Raw genomic sequence first — 16,347 nt, forward strand, 5'->3', positions numbered from 1 at the left:
TCCTAGTACTGTGCAAAAGAGACCGCATCCTTCCCTATCTTAGCTTTTCTTCTTCCATTGATGGTTCTAAACAGAACTCGAAGACAGTGATAAGAAGTTGTTTTCAAAGTGCTTTAAATTAATGTGTCTGTGTGTGAACCTGCATGAATGTATGTATGCTACGTGTGTACAAGAGTCCATAGCAGCCAGAGAAGCCTATAGATCCCCTGGAGTTACAGGTGTTGTGAGCCACTGTGGCGGGTGCTAAGAACTGAATCCTGGCCCTCTGCAAGACCAGAAAACACTATTGCTGAGCCCTCTCCCTCCCTCCCTCCCCCTCCCCCCTCAAAACCGAGCTCTAAAGAACATTTATGTATTCACAGAAACTTTTGTCTAAATTAAGAAATTTTTTGTTTGGTTTTTGAAAGAAGATCTATAGTCCTTGGCTGTCCTGGAACTCACTATTTAGACCAGGCTGGCCTTGAACTCACAAAGATCCACCTGCCTCTGCCGCCTGAGGCTCCACCATGTCCAGCTTAAATTAAGAAGTTTTAAAATAAAATAACAACAATCCCTCCCTCACCAACCTAAAAACAATCATATCCCAGTTAGAGCATCTTTGTTTGGTAGCAGCCACCCTAACTAACCACACAATTTCCAAACTGTCCCCAAGCCCCTTTCTTGGGTAGGCAATCTAACAAAAGTTCTTTTAGTTATAAAGGAAGCAACCGTAGGTTTTTAGAGCCCTAAAAGGAGAAAATGATAGCTTTGATGAACAAAGATTAGGAAACTGGAAATACTGTTTTATAAAACATTTTTAAATGAATATGAAATAATTAGGTTTTTAGCTTCATAATTCGAACCTCCTTCCGAGCTGTAAACAGTGGCATTGTTACTATAAACAGGTCTTATTTAGGAAGAATGTGGGTTAGATTCAAGAAGATGAAAGAGATCACTGGTACCAAGAAGGTTTTTAAAAACACGATAACACAAGAGGGATGGGCTCTCCAAAGTAATGTCGTCAGAACACTATTCTATGCTAAGGGAAAGGAGAATGACTGGGCCGGGCTCTAATACAGCGAAGTTACTCTGGTTGGTACCGAAGTAGTTCGTGGATGTTTAATTGCAGAGGTGACAACCCATTCCCCAAGCCTCAGTATGTGGGACATCTCCCTCCTACCTGTGGCACAGACGCGCCCTAGATTAAACAAAGCCCCAGACCTTCAGGAAGAAAACCAGTATTCCATTGCATTCTTCATTCCAGCCCGGCTCCGTCCTTTTTTGGAAGGTTGGCTCCCACCCCACAGGCTCTTCAAGCTCCCACAGGTCTGACATTCCCTCCAGACACAGCCCGGCACACCCCTCTTGATAACCACTGTCCTGTGTTCTCCCGGGCTACTACTTCTGAATCGAAACATCAAACCCAATTTTGGGGTCCCACTCGCAGACACCTTCTGGTCAGTACAGCCAGGACAGAGGCTCGCTCCCCAGCCCAGTCACCTGCTTGCCGCCTCAGTCCCTACCTGGTGGACCGCACTCCCAGGTCCTCCTCCCACCCGCGCCGCGGGCCAACCTGAGCTCGGCGTCTCGCAGACGACTGTCACGCCCCGACGCGGCGCGGGGTTCCAGCAGCTAGGATCTTTGCTGTTCTGGGCTCCCAAATACCACTTTCCCCTCCGCCACCTCCACCCAACTCAGCCCCACTGGACGCGGCCATCCCTAACGGCCGCACTGGGCACAATTCCCGCTGTTCATTGGTTGTTACCTAGGCAACCGCGAGCAACGCCACTCCCCATTGGTCCAGCCCTCTTTTGTGCCATCTTTGTGAGCGGCCCAGTGTTTTGGGAATCTGGGCCAAAGATCTGAAAGAGGGGTGGGGCTGAGCCTGCGGTCCAATCTCATTAACCCCATCAGAAAAGAAGGACCCACGTTTCACCTCTCCAGAGACCTCCAGGCAGAAACGTTAATCCTAAAAAAGCCGAACGAGTGGCTACCATCTCGAAAGGTTGTGATTTTTAGATTCATAAACAACTCCACCACTAAGTATGAAGAGAAAACCTAAACCCAGTCTCAGAAGCTCAGCTTCATAATAAATGATGTGCTGCGCATTTGCATTCATAGGGACTCACTGTGTTCCACATCTTTTGTATTTAAAATATATTGCCATTATTGGAGCAAATCTTCCCAAATACTGTCCCCGTATGTCCGTGTAGCCATATATTTGTTTTTATTGAAGTGCATGCGGGCAGCAAGTTCTTCAGGGCTTGGAAAGCTACAGTCGTGGTTGCTTCTCTCCTGGGACTCATGCGCGAGGCATGGAAAGACAAAGCAAATTGGTTCAGATTGCATTTTGGACTGGGGTTTCTTCAGCCGCAGGTTAGGCAATGATGAAAATAATAGTGGCTTTTCAGGACTTGTATGAGAACACAACGCCAAAGGAATGGAAGTTTGAGGTTATTTTTAAAAAGATTTGATTTCTGTGTTCAAATCCTATTTTTGCTACTTACAAATTGTGTATGTTTTTGAGTAACTTAGGAAGCTCTCTAGCCAGTAAAATTAGATCGGACCAATAAATTCAATATGGTACTAATGCTCACTCGTTAATAAGTGCAGTCATTGAAAAATGGAATGTGGGGCTAGAGAGATGGTTCAGTGGTTAAGAGCACTGACTGCTCTTCCAGAGGTCCTGAGTTCAATTCCCAGCAACCACATGGTGGCTCACAACCATCTGTAACGGAATCTGATGCCCTCTTGTGGTGTGTCTGAAGACAGCTACAGTGTACTCATATACATAAAAAATAAATCTTTAAAAAAAAAGAAAAGAAAACGAATGTAAAGAAAGAGATTTTATTAGAATTTGTGTTAGGAAGTATGAAGAAATGAGATTAAACCACAGATTGTGTGAGACCAAATTATAGAAAGACCTATAAATTAGCAAACAGTTTGCAAAATGTAGTTTCTTTGGTCAGCAAGATGACTTGTTAGGTAAGAACAAATTACTTTGTCTCCTTGGGACACGGCATCCAACATCATAGGAGTTACAATAGCAGTTAACGGAACTAATCCATGCAAGATACGTAAAACAATGCCCAGCGCATACTTAGCACTGGGTATGTGATCTCCATATGTATTAGGACACATGTTTACATAAAAGGAAAATCTAGTTCCAAGCAGTAGACACAGAAATAAAGGTTGAGGGGAAAACTCAGAATTCCAGGGAGAACTCAGAATCCTGGATCTTTCCTTGCCCGTAATTTTAAATCCGTTAGCTAAACCAGATGAATGATATCAAATACCATTTCGATGATTCTGAGGACCCACAAACCAGACATCACTACATTAGTTATAAGACATCACTACATAGCTACATTACCTATGACTGAAAGGCTGGAAGAACTCTATTATAGATTGTTGGACAGGATGGTTATTTATTTTCTGTTGTGTTGGAGGTGAAGACATGGTCTTCTATATGGTAAGCAAACACTCTACCAATAAGATAGCCTCTCAGCCCTGGAACTGTTCATTGGGAAAAAAAAGAAGTTGAAGACATTCTCACATATACAACTAAACAATAGCTCTTTCGAGTCAATACTTCTATCAAGCAATAATTTGACTCAAGAAAGTAGGCTATTGGGGGCTGGTAAGATGGGTCACAAGTTTGGCACTTGTCACCAAGCCTTACAACCTAAGTTTGACTGCTGGAACTCACAGAATAGAAAGTGAGAATCAGCCGGGCAGTGGTGGCACACGCCTTTAACCCCAGCACTTGGGAGGCAGAGGCAGGCAGATTTCTGAGTTCGAAGTCATCCTGGTCTACAGAGTGAGTTCCAGGACAGCCAGGGCTACACAGAGAAACCCTGTCTCGAAAAAACAAACAAACAACAACAAAAAACAAAAGAAAGAAAGAAAGAAAGAAAGAAAGAAAGCCAGAAAGGAAGGAAGGAAGAAAGAAAGAAAGAAAGAAAGAAAGAAAGAAAGAAAGAAAGAAAGAAGCACTTATTCTCCTCGACCTCCACTTGTGGACACACATGTGACACACATGGACAAGCATACATTCAAAAAGTAAATAAATGTAAAACATTAAGGTGATTATGTGATTGGTCATCTTCTGTGAAAACTCTTTCTTCTAACTGTTGGTGGTTCGGAGAAGAAAAAATATCATTAACAATAATCTCAGAAGTTATGAAAGGGGAATGTCTGTGGAAGGCTTTTGTGTCCTGAGTATAGGTAAGGGTGATTACTGTCATTTTATAGACGAGGAACTTTAGAAATTTTAGAAACCAACGTTTGAAAAGATTTATAGAACAGGGCTTAACCTCACATGTCTCTGCTCTCCAAGTCCGTGTTTTTATGTATTACATTTTACACTTTAATTTTATTATTTAATTTTATTTATTGTCTCCTCTCTGTCTGTGTGTGTGAAAGTACCTGAAGAGGCTAAAAGGAGTGTGTCAGATTCCCTAGAGCAAGAGTTACAGGTTTTTGTGATCCACCTGACATGAGTGCTGGACGCTGATTCCGGTCCCTCTGTAAGAGAAGCAGGTGCTCTTAACTGTCCATTCATACCTGCAGCCTCTATTCTCCACTCGTGTCTAGGTTTGAAGTGGATGTGCTTACACCCCTGCAATCTTTCCTCAGAAGCTCCCGGATGTCACATGCCCTCTCCTCTGCTGGCTCACTAGGCCGTTGGTGTTTAGCTCTACTTCTCCTTAGTCAAGCAGGCTGTCCTAAATAGGCTTTCGCCCTCTTCCTCTTTTTCTTTGGTAATGCCTATGCTTTGTGCATGCTATGCCTTTTCTTTCCTTCTTCTCCTCTTGTGATTCAGCTACTTCCTTTAGCAGCGGTCTCTTAGTACAGACTCTGTATACAGCTTTTTCTCATTCTCCACCCGTCCTCAAGTCTGTGAACTATCGTGAACTTTCAGCTAATATTGTTAGCTTTATACCTCCAACTGTCTCCGGTGGTGTTTATACAGAGTGAGGACAAAGCTATATTTTTCTTCTTCCTGTTATTAATGAAAACGAGGACCAACTGTGTCTAGACACTCAGGCGAATAAAGTCACGGACTAATTTATTCTCAAGGGGCCAAAGCTTTCCTCAATGATCAGATAACGTATAAAGTATTGAGTCATTTGCTCCTAAGCTATGTAAACTGCATAAAGACTGACATTTTATTTATTTATTTATTTATTTATTTATATTTTTGGTTTTTCGAGACATGGTTTCTCTGTGTAGCCTTGGCCGTCCTGGAACTCGCTCTGTAGAGCACTCTGGCTTCAAACTCAAAGAGATCCACCAGCTTCTGACTCTCAAGTGCAAGATTTAAAGGCATCCGCCCAGCTGAGTACTGGGATTTTTTAACTTACTGAGATAGCACAAGTGACAAGCATATCTCATTGTTGTCGTTTCTTTGTCCATAGCTGATGCTTAGTGACACAAAAATGACACTTTGCAGTTTCACAGGCAGCTCAGGGTAGCCAGTCAATTAACAAGTTAGTAAGGAAGCATCTATTAGTAAAGCTTCCGAAGACCTGTCTGCCAATTGGAAGCTCCGGCGGGCTAAGGGCAGAGGGCGTACCTGACCCGGGTTTGTCTCGTAGAGCATGCGCAGTCTTCACAGAAGGTGACGCGAAAGCTGAGGAGGCCGCGATTGCGTAGGCGCATGTTCTGATTGGCCACTATGGGAGCGCGAGGGGCCGTGCCTACGCGTCGTCAAGTAAACAGGACAGGGTAGGGGCGGAGCTACGGAGGCACCGCGCCCTGGTTGGCCAAGCGGGAGGTGGGGGAGTGCCGCGGATTGGTCACCGCTGCGAGCTCGCTGGTGTGGAGAGCGCCGGGTCCCCGAGCCGGCGGCCTGAGGGATGGACGAGACGAGCCCGCTAGTGTCCCCCGAGCGGGCCCAACCCCCGGAGTACACCTTCCCGTCGGGCTCCGGAGCTCACTTTCCGCAAGTACCGGGGGGCGCGGTCCGTGTGGCGGCGGCCGGCTCCGGCCCGTCCCCGCCGAGCTCGCCGGGCCACGACCGGGAGCGGCAGCCCCTGCTGGACCGGGCCCGGGGCGCGGCGGCGCAGGGCCAGACCCACACAGTGGCGGTGCAGGCCCAGGCCCTGGCCGCCCAGGCGGCCGTGGCGGCGCACGCTGTTCAGACCCACCGCGAGCGGAACGACTTTCCGGAGGACCCCGAGTTCGAGGTGGTGGTGCGGCAGGCCGAGGTTGCCATCGAGTGCAGCATCTATCCCGAGCGCATCTACCAGGGCTCCAGTGGAAGCTACTTCGTCAAGGACTCTCAGGGGGTGAGCGCGGGGGTGCGGGCGCAGCGGGGGCGGCGACCCGGGACCAGGGAAAGGGGGAATCGGAAGGGTGCAGAAAAGAAACTTTAGCGCCAGCCCCCGGCGAGATTGAGGATGCTTCTGGGGACTGGGGATGGAGAAACCTCGCGGGATGAAGAAATCAATCAGAACCTTTTTGCTGGGGGAGGCGTGAGCGGAAAGTTAAAAGAGGAAATTGACCAGATACGGGGCAGAAAAGTCCTGACCCATGCTACTTTCCAGTCGGTCCCTTAGCTTCAAACTACGGGGACAAGTATACAATCATTGCCTCCAGATTCAGGACTTTAGGCCTATTCTCTTTCACCTTTTATTTATTTATTTTAGTTTGGCCCAAAGCCGTGTGTCGACCGATCACGGGCTCTGAGGATTTAGTTCCAGCTTGTGCAGGGAACCCAGGTTTCTTATTAGCAGTCATTGGTGACAGCGTGGGTGGACTCGTCAGTGTCATCTGTCCTGATTATTGCTCACTTCTGGGAAAAAGGTTCACATCGTTGCTTATGGTTCCTCAGTTCAGAATGTGGAGCTTTAAAAACACGAAACTGTCTCCTGCCCTTTAATTTTTCCCTCAGTTCTGTATCAGCAGTTTACTTAGCTAAGGCAGTTTTGCTAACCTTAATTTTGCCCCCTGCTTTTGTACTGGGGGTATGGAAGCAGGACAATGTGGGCCATGAGGTGACCAGGGCAGCTAAGAAATGACCTTTATCCTTTTGAGACCTTCATAAGAATTGAAAACTTTGGACACAGGTCAGACTAGAGCTATTAGAGGATTAGTAGGTCAAGATATGTCAGCTCTTTCTTGTTGTTTTCAGATATACCAAAATGGTTCATTTTTAAATGTACTATTGTTACATGTATTAAAATTATGGATGTTAAAGTTGTATGAAAATTCCCTTGCATATATATCCCCCACCACCACCCCATCTCTCGGTATAGCCTTGGTTGTCTCTGGAACTCACTCTGTAGACCAGGCTGGCCTTGATCAGCCTGCCTGTGCTTTTCCATTGCTGAGATAGATAAAAGACATATGCCACCACTGGACAGCTGGTCCCTTGCATTTTTGTGTGTGTTTGAATTACAAAAAAAAAAACCTTAAAAATTAGCCAGGTGTGGTCCAAGCCTTTAATGCCAGCACTCAGAGGCAGAAGGCTCTTTGTGAATTGGAGGCCAGCGTAGTTTACAGAATGAGATCTTAGGACCTAGATCTACCAAGAAGTACTCTGTCTTATTTCACTATGTAGCCCAGGCTGGCCTGCAACTCACATTCCTCCTGCCTGAACCTCCAAAGTGATATGTGAACTCTTTGTTTATCTTGGTTTTTTAATTTTTAAAAATTTTATGTGTCTTGATTTATGTGTCTGTACATAGAGGATGGTTGGATCCCCTGGAATTGGAGTTACAGATGGTTGTGAGCTGTCATATGGGTGCTGAGAATTAAACCCTGTATCTTCTAAAAGAGCAGCAGCTTCTGAGCCACCTCTCCAGCCCCATGTGTGCTCTTTAGATGGGTTGCATGCTGTTGTGTTTAAGTGGCCAGGATGGGTTGTGTCTTACAGCTCTCGATAGAGTTCATCACCCAGAGTTGCCCATGAGATTACTAAAACCAGAGAGCAGTTCTGTCAACTGTGTTTGTATAAACTGGATTGGAGAAAACTTTGAGAGTATACACAAGGCCCCTGATTCAGCTCTAGCACAACAAACCAAGACGGCAAGACTTTTCTTTTTTATTCCAGAACAGAATGGGATTTAAGTAGGAATTGTTTTTGGGGGGTTGAATGGGTAATGGGTAGCATGTTGGCTGGATCTTTTGATAGCCACAGGAAGAAGATTTTTGTTTTTTTCTCATTTAGAAGTATGTCAGGTCATCTGGGAAATGATCTGGTGCTCTGATAAATTCAAGTAATGGGATCTGTCGCTTCTGTTACCTCTCGTCCATCATGGAGGACAGACCGTAGTAGGTCGTGGATTCTGAGACTTGTTTTGTTTTTAGTTGTGTATAAGATCTCAGGCTCTAATTTTCAGGCCACGGTTCTCTGTTAGAGGTGAAATGTACACACACGTTTCCAAAAAAAAAAAAAAATTACTAATATTATTTCCTTGCCCTGATCCCACTGAAAGTGTGGCTTCAGACCGAGGACCACTTCCTGAATGCTTGTGGAGGGTTGGTTAGACTGGCCCACAGAAACAGTTTGGTATTTGTCACCTCAGAATCTGCACCAAATATATTTATATTTAATTAATGCTTAGATAGTGCTTACTTTATGGCAGAACTGTTTAAGTGCTTTATGAGTATTACCACTTGTTCCTTATAACCACCTTGGAGGTTGCTACTGTTTTATCTCCACAGGTGACGCTGAGTGCAGTGTAACTGATTTGCACAAGGCCCTGCCCCTCACCTCAGTATTCCCCTGCAGTCAGCCTTATGAACTCAGTTTCTCTTTTCAGCTCTGGTTTTGGTTAGCATTGGACTTGCCTGTGTGTGGTGTGTGACAGATATCTATATCTAGATCTAGATCTAGATCTAGATCTAGATATAGATATAGATATATAGAGATATATATAGATATAGATATTTTGTTTTGTTTTGTTTTGTTTTGGTTTTTTGAGACAGGGTTTCTCTGTGTAGCCCTGGCTGTCCTGGAACTCACTCTGTAGACCATTGTCTTGAACATAGTTGTAGTGGTTAGTGTTTGGGAGCTTTAGCTTTTATCTTCTCTACAAGATAGTTTAGGCATCTTATGTCAGGCAAGGAGGAACCAGTAGTGTGTGTGATGACTACTTTTGGAACAGGCTGAAAGGTTCTTTTTTAATTTTTTAAGGTTAATTTTTTTGTTTTTTGAAACAAGGTCTGACTATGCAGCCCTGGCTTGTTTGGAGCTCACTATAAGGCTGGCTTTGAACTCACAGAGGCTTACCTGCCTAGGATTATGGCTAGGATTAAAGGTGTGCAGCTCCATCCCCAGCCGAGTTTAATTTTAATTTAGTTATGAGTGTGTCTGCGGGTTTTTATGCCACTTGTGGGTGCCCTTGGAGGTCAGGAGTGACTGTTGGATCCCCTGGAGCCGGGACTCCAGGCGATTGTGGGCCACCAGAGAGATGCCAGTGCTGGCAACTGTGCTCAGGCCTCCAGAAGAGCAGCACGTGCTCTAGCTCATTCTGAGAGACTCTTGACTAGGACAGCCTTGACTCTGCTTCCCAGTTTATGGTAGTTTCTGCCACAAGATGATTAAGTCAGGACCTGGAACAGTAAAATGGAAAATGCTAGATTAGCGGTTGTCATGGTGATGTGTCTCACATTACCCCTCCTCACTTACATGCTTGCTGCTTCAGATCTCACGGTCACTACAGACATAGTTTCTTAGCATTTACTCTTTGATGCTGTGCATATTCCCAGGAATTGCAGAACATGTGATATGACTAGCTTTAAGAAGATTAATGGGCCAGGCATAGTGGTGCAGGCCTATAACCCCAGCCCTCAGGAGGCAGAGCCAGGTAGAGCTCTGTGAATTTGAGGTCACCCTGATTTACAGTGTGTGGTCCAGGTCAGCCAAGGCTACATAATAAAGTAAGGGTGTGTGTGTGTTCGAGCGCTTAAATATCACACATGAAAGCCCCTGGTGGGTAGTTCCCGGTACTTAGCAGATACCTACTCAAGAGTTTTTCATTTTGCCCTTTTGTTTTTGTTTCTCTTTTTAAACAGGGTCTCAGGTAGCCCAGGCTGGCTTCAGTCTAGCTATTTAGCCAAAAATGAGTTTGTACTCTTGATCCTTCTGCCTGCATCTCCTGAATTCCTGGGATTATAGGCATGTTTCAGTATGACTGCTTATCTTGTTCTGTTTTACAGTTGTATGCCTACTGCCTCTGTATTAGGCTTTCTTGGATACATAGTTGTGGAAGGCAGTAGTAGTATAATTTTGAGAGAATATTCTTGTAACCACTGAGAATAACAATTCATCAAGGAATGCTATCTGTTCTTTGCATAAAATTACCAAGTACAGTGTCTGCAGAGATATCTGTCCACATATTCTAGGTACTTCATATCAATGATTTTTCAACCTTAAATAATTGACCATTTTATTGTTTATTTAATTGGTGTTTTTTTTTTGGGGGGGAAGAGGGATAGGTTCTTATCTGTGTAGCCCTCCAGACTTGGAATTTTGTAGACCAGGCTGGCCTCTACTCAGATCCATCTGCCTCTGCCTTGTGAGTGCTGGGATTAAAGAGCTGTGCCACCACTCTAGCTTGCTTGTCTTTTTTAAAGACAGGGATTCACTGTGTAGACCTGGCTGGCCTAGAATTCACAATGAATGATACCCTCTGCCTCTCCAGTGCTGGGATTAAAGGTGTGCACCACCATGTCCAGCCTACGCTATTTTTAAAAATCTGTTTATTTGTTTAAGAGTGCATGTGCCTCTAAATAACATTTAAAAATGGTTTTCTTGTTCACATGTACAGATAGAAGAAACACATTCAGGATTTGAAAAACAGCAAAAGATGACTTCCTCAACTTCTCTTCTCACACCTGTCCAAAAGAATTCTCTCATTCTTCCACTTGGTTAAGAACCATATCGATAGCCATCACCAGATCATACGGAGCAAAAACTTTAATGATATGATGAATGCTGTATATCCTATATGGATGTAGGTCACGAGATTTTAAGCTTTATTTGCCATCTGATACAGGGAGCTGTCCCACACCCAAGTTATGAGTAAACTAGCTTGCAGATCACGGTAGTTCTTAGAGTATGGCTCAGGGATTACTGAAAATGTCTTTTGAGGGCTCAGGGGTGAGTCTTTTCATAATATATGTAAGGCTTGATTTGCCTGCTCTCAGTTATTTCCCTTTGTGTGTAGAGCAGAGACTTGGAGATCAGATGATGTGAGATACTGAAACCCTGACTACCCAGGAAGATAGGAGAATGCAGTTCTCTTCTGTTAACTCAGATACTACAGGGTTTGCAACAGTGTTTTGAAATGGTTATTTTCGGGCTGGAGAGATGGCTCAGTGGTTAAGAGCACTGACTGCTCTTCCAGAGGTCCTGAGTTCAAATCCCAGCAACCACATGGTGGCTCACAACCATCTGTAATGAGATCTGATGCCCTCTTCTGGTGTGTCTGAAGACAGCTACAGTGTATTCATATATAATAAATAAATAAATTAAAAAAAAAAAAGAAATGGTTATTTTCATAAAATAGTGGTTATGTTAATATGTAGCACTTATTTTTATTAAATGGACAGTTTTAGCATTTTAGCTTTAATTTCAAATACAGGAAGTATAGCTTTTTTTTTAAAGCTTTTATTTATTTTTTTATATGAGTACACTGTAGCTGCCTTCAGATACACCAGAAGAGGGTACTGGATCTCATTACAGATGGTTGTGAGCTACCATGTAGTTGCTGGGAATTGAACTCAGGACCTCCGAAAGAGCAGTCAGTGCTCTTAACCTCTGAGCCATCTCTCCAGCCCCGGAAGTATAGCTTTTACCCACAAAAATGAAGGCTTTGGGGAATCTTATGTTTTTATTGATTTTATTTTATATGTATGAGTGTTTCGCCTGCATATATGTGTGGTATCTGCTATCTGCAGTGGTCCGAGGATGTCAGAGGTGTCAGAGCCTCTGGGCCTGCAGTTACAGATGATTATAAATTACCCTCTGGGTGCTGGAAAGTGAACTTGGGTAACAAGTGCTCTTAACCACTGATCTCTCTCTCTAGCCCCAGAATCTTTTTTAAAAAATAATATTTTAATTAATTCTTTGAGAATTTCATATATTTTGATCATATTCACACTCCTCCTTCCTCCTAGGTTCAAATACCTTGACCTCCCTTGGAGTTTTCTTTTAAATTATTTTAGTCTAATCTGGCTTGTCCTGGAGTGTGGTTGACCTACCAGGGATCACACCATTAAAAAGACTGATTCCCTCTCTCTTAGGGTGGGATCTTATTAATTTTTAACAATTTAAGAGAATCTTAGTTCTGTGCTACCATGCCTATCTTGAAGAAAATCTTAAAAGGAAGAACTTTGGGGCTGGAGAGATGGCTCAGTAGTTAAGAGCACTGACTGCTCTTCCAAAGGTCCTGAGTTCAATTCCCAGCAACCACCTGGTGGCTCACAAACATCTGTAATGGGATCTGATGCCCTCTTCTGGTGTGTCTGAAGACAGCAACAATGTACTCTCATATATGATATATATATATGATATATATATCATATATGTATGATATATATATCATATATATTGAAATATATATATATATGATAAATAAATAAATCTTTAAAAAAAGGAAGAAATTTGAGAACCTTCCACGTTGTGTGTATCAAACCAAATTTATTTTGAATTTTTGTACACATATGCACAGAATGAGGTTGGAGGTCAGAAGGCAACTTGTGAAGTCAGTTCTCTGCTTCAAACCGCATAGTTTCAGAGGATTGAATTCAGGTCATCAGACTTGATGACAAGTACTTTTTAACCCACTGAGCACTCTGGCTAGCTCCTAAACTTAAAAGAAAAAACAACCAAATTTTAAACCAAAACTTACTTCTGGATGTATCACTGTGCATGAGTCATTTATTTAAACTCAAGTTTTGAGTTCTTGGAAAAAAGAAATAAATTTATTCCTTCCTTCTTTTTTTCTTCTTTCTTTTTTCCTTTTTTTTTTTTGTTTGTTTGTTTGCTTTTTGAGACCGGAGTCTTCCTATGTGGTCTAGGCTGGTCTTGTTTTGTGGACTTGCTATTGCATTACAGGTGTGCACCATCACACCTGGATGGTTTTGTTTAAGATGGAAGTCTCAGCATTATTTTCGAGCCTGACCCTGGGGTCTCAGCATTGTTTCCAAGGCTGGCCTTGTACCCTGGACTCCAGTAGAGCTTTAGTCTTTCGGGTGGGTAGCTGGGCTGCAGGTGTATGATGCTCCAGCTTTTCGGGGTCTCTTTATCACGCCCTTACGTTGGTCACTGCTTGTCAGTGATAGGAAACTTGGGTTCCAGTAACTGATTGTGGGTTCTGACACCAGCTTACTGAGAAGTCTGCTGGTTCCTGGTACTGTTCTGTTTTCATTTATAGACTGCTATGTCCTAAGATATCTGTATATATTATTCTACATTAAATAGGGAGTGCAGTAAGTGGGGGTTAAGGAAAGATGCTTTTAAAATCAGATCCATACAGATCTATTCTCCTGGGTGTAGCAAGAATGAACTATCTAGGAAGAGAGAATGGTCAGTCATGTTCTTTCCTAAATGAGTACTGGTAGGTATTACTTTAATTTGAGAGGTGTGGTGGTTTGAATGATTAGGGACCCATAGACTGGTGTGTGCATGCTTGGCCACAGGGAGTGGCACTATTAGGAGGTGTGGCCTTGTTGGAAGAAGTACATCACTATGTAGGTGGGCTTTGAGGGCTCCTATACTCAGGTTCTGCAAAGTATGGAAGTTACACTCATCCTGGCTGCCTCTTAGTTCCTCCAGCATCATGTCTGCCTGCATGCTGCCAAGCTTCCTGCCATGATGATAAAGGACTAACCCTCTGGAACTGTAAGGCAGCCCCAATGAAATGTTAGCCTTTATAAAAGTTGCCTTGGTCGTGTTGTCCCTTCACAGCAATGTTTTAGAGTTCATCCTCTATGGAGAGGAGAATATTTTTGGTTTGTCAACAACATAGTCCACTATATGCAGTCAACAAGGCTTTGAAAATTAGGGCAGAGGCTGCTTTGTGTCTTGAGGAAACCTACCACATGCTCGCACAAACTAGGTCCAGCTAAAAAAATTTTAGCAGAGCTGAATTGCACTGAAGTCTGTTCTCAGTCCTAAGGGGTGTGTGTCTCACCCTTGCTGAATGCCCTTCTAGTTCTCCGTTCTCCCTCCACTTTAATTCCCTCAATTCTTTAATCTAAATAACCATATTATTTTATTCCTTTGAAGAGCCAATTAATGCTTTCCTCCTGGTGGGAGGAAGTTGAGAGGCTTGGGAGGTCAGTGTATAAATGACACTTGTTGGCAATTGGCCTTCAAGTAGAATTTAATTTATTCCTCAGCACTTTCCAGCCCTCACTGGTATCTGGAATGTTTCCATCCCCCTTTCATTGGAGGCTGCGCTGCTGAACTCGATTCAGTGGCCTGTGGCAGCTTCTCTGGTTTTCAAGACTGAGTTCCGGATGAACACAGAAGGTGATTCATGCCAAGGCTTCTTACTAGCCACTTTGGATAAGAAAATAATTCTCTGGCAGAGTATGGTGGCATACATCTTTAATCCGAGCATTGGGGAGGCAGAGGCAGGCCGATTTCTGTGAATTCAACAGCCTGGTCAATCTAACAAGTTAAAGGCCAGCTAGGGCTACATAGTGAGACCATGTCTTTAAATAAAAAGTAATTACAAGGACTTATAATATCATTTGTATTTTACTTTTATCAATAAATTTGACCTTAAAAATAAATGTATTCTTTTTAGAAAAGAGAGTTATGGGGCTTTCTTGTCTTTTCAAATCCTTACAAAAAGTTTTTGAAGGTTCTGGCCTCAAGATTTAATTCATTATTAGCAATGGGATGCGTCAGTTGACTAGTACTAACTTAATGGTGGCAGATGGTTATAAGTTGTCTGCTGTGATACAAAAAAAAAGATGCTTTATGACCCAGGTATCCTTGGATTGGCTGTGAATTAAGTAAGGGAAAAGAGTCATAGGATGACTCAGCATATCTGCTTCTCCTCCTTTGAATTAGCAGTTTGGAGACCGGAAGGAATGAGATTAATGTACAGCAAGTCCAGGGGGGCTAAGGTTCTGTGGAAGAAGACATTCAGAGTTTAGGCATTGTAGAACACACCTTTAATCCCAGCACTCAGGAGGTAGAGGAGGCTGATCTGAGTTTGAGGTCCAAGGGTCTACACCGCTGAGTTCTAAGCCAGCCAGGGATACACAATAAGTCTCTGGACAAACAAAACCAGGAAAGCTGATTAAGTTGTAGGTTAGAGAAAATGAATTGTGTGTTCTCTTCTCCTGAACTTTGCCTATCAGACTGTCTTAATAGAACCCCAATTGTAACCATGTAGCACATTCTTTTTCCTGCTATGATTTTTGTTTCTTCTTTGGTTGCTTTGTTATTCGATTGTCTTTCTTAGACAATCCCCGACTCTCCCAGTGTCTCCCAGCACTTGGGAGGCAGAGGCACGAGGATGGATCTCTGAATTTGAGACCACTAGGACTACCAAAGCTACACAGACAAACCTGTCTTGAGCACCCCTCCACTGCCACCTCCAAAGATGTCTTACCAAGTTGTCTTCTGATCTTTCTCTTAGAAACATACATTTACTTTGTTTCCTACAAACCCATTTACACTGAAGCACAGAGCTACATCAGAGAAGAAAGATGGGGAAAGCAAAGGTGTGAAGTAAGGAAGATTGAGGAGTCTTGGTATCATTGGCTGTAGCTCTTTCTAGCAGCCTGTCTCCACTGAATCAAGGGCCTCATAAATGCTAAGTATGTGATCTACTACTGAGCAGCATGCAGACTTGTAAATCACCTTCCTGCCCTCTCTTTTTTGTCTGTGTAGAGGATCGTTGCTGTCTTCAAACCCAAGAATGAAGAACCATACGGGCAACTTAACCCTAAGTGGACCAAATGGCTGCAGAAACTCTGCTGCCCCTGCTGCTTTGGCCGAGACTGCCTTGTTCTCAACCAGGGCTATCTCTCAGAGGCAGGGGCTAGCCTAGTGGACCAAAAACTGGAACTCAACATTGTACCCCGTACAAAGGTCAGTGACCCAGTTCTGGGGAGCCTTAGTTCTTTTCTTTGCTATAGGTTTGCCTGGTCCCTGAGTTCTGTTAGTGAAACTGAGGGTCCAGGGAGGGCTTGTTTAAATCTGAGATACTCAACCTTTTGGGGATGGGTGGTAGGAACAGGCTTCTAGTTTAAAAACTATTCTCAGGACACAGATGAATTTTATATACAATCTTAGGAATCTCACAGGTGCCTGGTATACATTTATGGGCTTCCTTGGTCTTTGTATTTAGGCAGGCTGGTTATAAACCTAGATGCTTTTACTGCTCATTC

General features: G+C 43.5%; 2 protein-coding genes across 3 annotated transcripts in view; one reads left to right on the forward strand and one right to left on the reverse strand.

The window, feature by feature from the left end:
• The window catches only part of Morn4 (MORN repeat containing 4), a 10,543-nt gene extending 8,886 nt beyond the window's left edge, over nucleotides 1–1,657 (reverse strand). The window contains exon 1 of one of the 2 annotated variants that reach the window (XM_028775815.1): nucleotides 1,553–1,657. The gene's annotated coding sequence lies outside the window, so the exon portion shown is untranslated. Of the gene's footprint in view, nucleotides 1–1,502 lie in introns of both variants that reach the window. The other variant, XM_028775818.1, reaches the window with a different exon arrangement.
• Nucleotides 1,658–5,799: 4,142 nt separating this feature from the next.
• Nucleotides 5,800–16,347, forward strand: part of Pi4k2a (phosphatidylinositol 4-kinase type 2 alpha) — a 30,557-nt gene continuing 20,009 nt past the window's right edge. The window contains exons 1-2 of the mRNA XM_028773809.1: nucleotides 5,800–6,272; nucleotides 15,848–16,048. Coding sequence (XP_028629642.1) covers nucleotides 5,841–6,272; nucleotides 15,848–16,048 — 633 coding nt within the window. The 5' untranslated portion in view covers nucleotides 5,800–5,840. The remainder of the gene's footprint in view (nucleotides 6,273–15,847; nucleotides 16,049–16,347) is intronic.

Source organism: Grammomys surdaster, unplaced genomic scaffold, assembly GCF_004785775.1.
Source record: "Grammomys surdaster isolate TR1022 unplaced genomic scaffold, NIH_TR_1.0 66, whole genome shotgun sequence".
Classification (NCBI taxonomy): Eukaryota; Metazoa; Chordata; class Mammalia; order Rodentia; family Muridae; genus Grammomys; species Grammomys surdaster.